The sequence below is a fragment of the Danio aesculapii genome, chromosome 24 (assembly GCF_903798145.1).
Source record: "Danio aesculapii chromosome 24, fDanAes4.1, whole genome shotgun sequence".
NCBI lineage: Eukaryota > Metazoa > Chordata > Actinopteri > Cypriniformes > Danionidae > Danio > Danio aesculapii.
The window spans coordinates 17,748,682-17,755,075 of record NC_079458.1 but is presented as its reverse complement, the minus strand read 5'-3'; the positions used below and the strand labels follow the sequence as shown (position 1 = coordinate 17,755,075).

Genomic DNA, 6,394 nt, shown 5'->3' with positions numbered 1-6,394 from the left:
CGTCCTCCATTTTGTATATTCAAAAGCATTTATCATCTGACTTAGAAACAAACAAAACATTTGTTTGCTGTATGTTTGCATGTTTAAACAAAAATATAATATGATGATATTTGATAAGGCCTCATAGGAAGTGAACCTTTAGGTGTAACACGAGCTGTTGCTTAGTAACATACAAAACGTCATGTGTGTGAAAATGGGCGGCAATGGAAACAGAGCGTATTTAATCTCACCCAGAGTTCCTGTATATTACATTAAAACAGAAAACAAAAACAGTTGACCATGTCTATAATGCTGTCTCCTTCGCGTGAGCTGTCCCATAACAAAATTGAACCTATCGCAAATGAAGAGAGTGACACAAATGTCATAGTCCAGTCAGGTTTGTTGAGTTTTTCTTTATTTTTTTGTTATATTTAATCCGCTAATTTTGAATCCATCGAGACTGACCTCTTACCTTTGGGTTTAATCAGATGGGGATCAATCCAAGGGTTCTGGTTTCTGTGGATACATCCTTACTTTCTTCTCTTGCCTTCTTCTCTTTTTTACTTTTCCTGTCTCAGTGTGGTTTTGTATGAAGGTAAGTAACAACATAAAATCATACTTACTTTACAAAAAAAAAGTTGAATTATTAGCAAAGAATAACATTTTACCTAAATGTACGTCAGTTCATCTGCCATTTCTTTTTCTTCTTCAACATTTCTTGTTAAAAGGTTGTCCAAGAATATGAGAGAGCTGTTATTTTCCGTTTGGGACGGCTCCTTGGAGGTGCTAAAGGACCTGGTTAGTTCTTTAAATCATAAAATTTTTTTATTAAAAACAGTCTGCCTACTGCACACTTGTGACACAAGCAGTGCTTTTATTGCTATTTTTGAAAGGTTTGTTCTGGATTATTCCATGTATGGACACATTTCGAAAGGTCGACTTGAGGACGGTGTCTTTTGACATCCCTGCTCAAGAGGTTAGTAATTCTTTTAAATCCACACTGTAAGGAAATTCCAGATTTTCACGACATGCTACTGTAATTTTTCACAGCAAATTACATTAGTATCACTTTACAGGATTTAACTGTAAATATTGAAAGTAATGTGTTATATTCAGAATATTATTGTGAAATTAATCAAATTAGCATGAATACAGCAAATTACTGTAAAAAACCACTATATCTTTTGCATGTTAGTTATAGGAATTCAAACTCTTTTTATTTCATTCAACATAGACATTAATACAAATAAACTTTTATGCTAGTATTGGCACTTTTTTGATATTTAAAAATAACAGCATGTTACTGCAGCCCCAAAAACAATTTGGTTCCATCTTCAAAAATAACTTGGAACAAAATCATCCTGTTTTGAAACAACATGAATGTCATGGTAAATTTTCATTTTTGAGTGCACTGCACCTTTATTTTATTTCATTTGGTTAACATGGAAATATGAAATTATTTTTAATAAACATAACTGTGCTTAGCCAAAAACGTAATTAACAGGAACAGGAATTTTGATTCATAAAACCAAACACTGTTTAATACCCAAAATGATTTCAAAGTCAGGGTAAATGTCAGAATGACTAGCCGAGGAAAGCCTGCTTCACAGTAAAATATAGTTAATTCCACAAGATAATACTGTGAAATCACAGTATCGGACTTTACTATCTAATGTGATTTCACAGTAATTTAATGTAACAAAATCACAGTAAATTACTGTGAACTACTTTACAGTAATTTGTTGTGAACTTACACACAGTATTTTACTGTGAAAGTAATGCAATTATTAGCCAGTAATTTACTTATATTTGATATATTTCTCCTTAGGTGCTGACCAAAGACTCAGTGACTATTATGGTGGACGCAGTCGTCTACTATCGAGTGTTTAACCCCACAGTCTCCATTACCAAAGTGGAGAATGCAAATTATGCTACACAGATGCTTGCACAGACTACATTACGAAACATGCTTGGAACTAAGAGCCTGGCAGACATCCTAAAAGACAGAGAGGAGATGTCAGAACAGATGGAGGCAAGTTGCACCTGCTTTTGTTCTCCCTTTAAGAATAGGTTCTTTATTGGCACAAAATGTATTTTTTTATTAAAGAACTTTAGCAGTCAAAAAAATCTCTCCATTGCACAAAATGTTAATAATACACTGCAAAAGCCAAAAAGTTAAGGCAACTCAAATCATTTGAGGAAACCGATTGCAACAAACCATTTAAGTTCAAAACTTAATCCAAATGAGTACTGTCAACTTAATTCATTCAGTTAAACGAAGCACTTTGAGCACAGTAAAACCCAATAAATGAGGAAAACTCAAACCAACTGAGTACTGTAAAACCCAATAAGTTAAGGCAACTCAAACCGTTTGAGGAAACCGATTGCAACAAACCATTTGAGTTAAAAAAACGAATCTATATGAGTACTGTGAACTTACTCAATTTAAGTTGAAGTAATGATGTATTTAATTAACTCATTACCTTCAACACACTGAGTTCAAAACTCTTTTCAAATGAGTAGAATTAACTATCAGTCAATTTTGAGTTAACTTCACACATTTCATTTGATAAAGTTGACTGTTGGGTTTTACAGTGTAGTGGAAATAGGTGTTGTCTCCAAATGTCCTGTTCACACAGCGGAGGCTCAAATAATAATAATAATAATAATAATAATAATAATAATAATAATAATAATAATAATAATAATAATAATAGTGCCTTTTTTATCTCATGAATCTGACATGAACCTATCTCACTAAATTGACATCTTGCATCTTTTTTTCCACATTATGTAAACTCAGAATTCTGAGGAACAACATCTGAATTGTGAAATATAAACCCATAACTAAAAGATTTTAATTAAACTCAGAATTGTCAAATATAAAATTTTTTAAAATTTTTAATAATCTTTCAGTTCTGAGTTTATATCTTTTAATTCTGCCATATTCTGCAAAGTTTTTCTCTTTTCGGTTGCAGAATCGCTACATTAAATTTTATGGAAACTTTTTAGAAGTACAAGTACATCTCACAGAAATAGGTTATAATTTAATAACCATGAAATTAAGAGGGTTTTCCTGGGAAAGCCTATAAACTCTTAAGTGTAAGCAATAAAGTTGCAATTCTGTGAAGAAAGACAGAATTTTGAAATGTAGCACCGTAAATTCTGAAAAAAAAAAACATATTAATGACTCAGTCACACTTTACACTTACCCTTTAATAAGGTTTAATTATTGTTAGTTAATGTATTTACTAACATGAGAATTTACTAATGCATTAATAAAATCCAAATTCATGCTTGTTAACATTATTAATGCACTGTGAGTTAAGATGAACTAACAAAGATGTTAACAAAGAAACGTTAACAAAGATGATTAAATACTGTAATAAATGTATTTTTTATTGTTTGTTCATGTTGTTGTTAAAAATACATTAACTAACATTAAATAATAAAACCAAAGACGTTTAGTTAATGTATGAAGGGAAAAAACATACATTGGTTCTTTTATTTAAAAGAGCATTTACTCTCAACTTTTTCTTTTTTCACAGTTAAGCAAATAAATGTTTTAAAGGGATAGTTCTGTCATCATTTACTCACTCTTTACTTGTTTCAAACTATTATTAGTTTCTTTCTTCTGTTGAACACAAAATAAGATATTTAGAAAAATGCTGGAAATTTGTCCTATTATAGAAGTCAATACAGGTTATATATACAGGTTATATATATTATATATATATAATGTATTCAACAGAATAATGAAAGAACTAATTTTAAGTGAACTACCCCTTTAAATGTACTGCGAACTGTTGATTATTTTATCTTGTGCCTGACAGGCTGTGTTGTATTCTGCTTCCAAAAACTGGGGGATCAAAGTGGAACGGGTCGAGCTCAAAGACGTCAAACTGCCCACCACTTTACAGAGAGCCATGGCAGCTGAAGCTGAGGCCAGCAGGGATGCCCGAGCCAAGGTGGGTGTCTGAGCACTAAAAGATTGTTACATGCTTTAAACACACAAACACATGCTATACTGTCTGCTCTGCTGGGCCTGCCAAGTTTAGTCTTATCAGCTTTGCAGCTTTGTGTTCAGTCTGTCTGGAGAGACACAGTGTTCTCTGATTGGTGGATAAACACTGGCAGCCCCTCACACACAGTCGGTCAGGGGTGTAGATGAGCTGTAACCCCCTTAAGCCAATCAGTTTCCAAAACAAAACCTGCAGAAGAGTACAACACTTGCAGGTCAAGTTGTATTTAAATGCTATTTGTGATGAGTGATGACTCACCTCTTGAAGACCCCATTATATATATTACATCACAATAAACGTTTTTATCCCCCTCTAATCCTAAATTTAACTAACTTTTATTTTTTAATTAACTAAAAAAAAATGTTAACAAAAATTGTTTGTTTCCCTCATATTATGGTTAAATTAAACTTCAGTCATAAAAAACTTCCATTTTAGGAATTTGATATGCATAATACTTTCTGTTACAATTTAAGTTAAACCAAACTTTATTTAAATGTTTTTGTGAGGGCTATACATAACATAATTGTTCTTTCTAAAAGAAAATGGTTTAATACTTTAATTTATTCATCTACATTTTCATGAAATTCTGCATAATAGAGTAAATTTTATTATTATGAAGGGACTTAGCCATTTATTAATAGCTATATTATGTAAATTACATAGGCCTGCATTTTGTTTGATCAAAAAACGTAAACATACATAATTACTTGTATGAATTACATTTTCATTAAGTGATATATAATGAATTAATGTATAATTAAATAGCTATACAATATACACAATATATGTGTATTTCCATGCAGCATTTTAAATAAATGGATAGTTTAATAACCTGAAAAAAAAACAAGATTGTATATTCTCATCCATTAATTTTCATCAAATACTCTTATTATTATTATTATATTAATTAAACATTATTATTATTATTATTTAGATGACCAACTAATTACAATTGAGCTTCTATGAATTTCCATGCAGCATTTTTAATAATATAGAATAGTTTAATAACCTGAAAAAAACAAGATTGTTTATTTTCATCCATCCATTTTTTCCATTAATGTAATCATCCATCAATATCAGAGCTCTCTCATTGAACACCATAATAATGTAAGTCATATTGTTGACTGGAAACCTGAGCCTTTATGTTCTCACACTATGGCACAAGTGGAAAAACAACCTGGAAATCAGCTCAATGGAAATTTCCGAGTAATTAAAGGTGTGTGCCAGCGGTCAGACTGTATGAGTTGTGTTTATATGAAGAATGAATTCATGCTTACTGAAGTGTTGCCTTAGTAAAATGAGCATATTAAAGCTTTCTGTACTCAACCCTGAACAGGTGATCGCAGCGGAGGGGGAAATGAAAGCTTCGCGCGCTCTGAAAGAAGCTGCAAACGTGATGTCCGAGTCTCCAGCAGCGCTTCAGCTACGCTACATGCAGACGCTGACCGAGATCGCCTCTGAAAGAAACTCCACAATCATCTTTCCTCTTCCCATGGACCTCGTGTCTGGTTTTATGAGGAGTTGACCGCATATACTGTACATTGTAAACAAATATATTAATTAACAGCTGTGTTAAAGTATATTTAAACAAAACTTGTCTGTAGCTATTGATTCGTGTGTGTTCCGTATATTTATGCTTTTAACGGCATAATCATGTCTGTTCTGACAACTTTTGATTTTGAATATTTAAAGGCACAGTACAAATGTTTAAATCCAGAGAAATAAGCTGTTTTAAGTGTGTTGCCATGCGATTATGTCAAACACCCTAGATTTTTTGGTTTTTATTTATATAAAACATGGAAACAGCAAAGACACTTTCATATTTAATATGTTGTCCACTTTATTAGACTGCCTTATAACATTATAGCATTATAACATAGCTCCAAATATCTATATTATGATAAATCACAAATCCACACGATCACTGCCAGAAGAACCTGAAGCAGTGGATTGTGGCATAAAAAAAGCTATGCTGCTTGACATCCTTCAGCCTTAAGCAGGTCGCACACCAGAAGCGCCGCTCGATGCCGTAAGTCGGCAGCTGTCTGCGGCTGTCTGCAGCGCCCAGCCATGACTCAGGACACTGTTCATTTCTCTGCCGCGCCACAGAGCGTCATCTGATTAGTTTCATGTTAAATATCATGCGAATGTGCACGTGTGGTGTGTGATACTTTTAACTGTCATGTGCGTGCTGTGTAACGGCGCCGAGCCGCGCTTCCGGTGTGCGACCTGCTTTACACTGCTTCATACTACCATGAAAATAAGTTTTGAATTCATGATCATGTTTCATGTAGGATGTAATGGATCCTGTAGTATTCCACACTCAGTCACTGTATCATCAAACTATGCCTTTGTTTGTTGTGAATATGCACTGTCTAGCAGCGAAAATGACA

At 33.0% G+C, this 6,394-nt stretch overlaps 1 protein-coding gene across 1 annotated transcript; it reads left to right on the top strand.

The window, feature by feature from the left end:
• Positions 1-276: 276 nt before the first annotated feature.
• zgc:112408 (uncharacterized protein LOC550260 homolog) lies at positions 277-5,740 on the top strand. The gene is made up of 7 exons (XM_056451180.1): positions 277-376; positions 468-574; positions 708-777; positions 873-955; positions 1,808-2,011; positions 3,813-3,947; positions 5,338-5,740. The coding sequence occupies exons 1-7, from the start codon at positions 280-282 to the stop codon at positions 5,524-5,526; spliced, it is 885 nt and encodes a 294-aa protein (XP_056307155.1). The 5' UTR covers positions 277-279; the 3' UTR covers positions 5,527-5,740.
• The last annotated feature ends 654 nt before the right edge of the window (positions 5,741-6,394 follow it).

What these genes read in the sequence shown, in the direction of transcription:
- zgc:112408 (XM_056451180.1), top strand. Translation starts at nt 280, where the DNA reads ATGTCTATAATGCTGTCTCCTTCGCGTGAGCTGTCCCATAACAAAATT. An exon ending in TGGAGGTGCTAAAGGACCTG is followed by an intron (nt 778 to 872) that starts GTTAGTTCTTTA and finishes TATTTTTGAAAG; the next exon opens with GTTTGTTCTGGATTATTCCA. An exon ending in AGATGTCAGAACAGATGGAG is followed by an intron (nt 2,012 to 3,812) that starts GCAAGTTGCACC and finishes TGTGCCTGACAG; the next exon opens with GCTGTGTTGTATTCTGCTTC.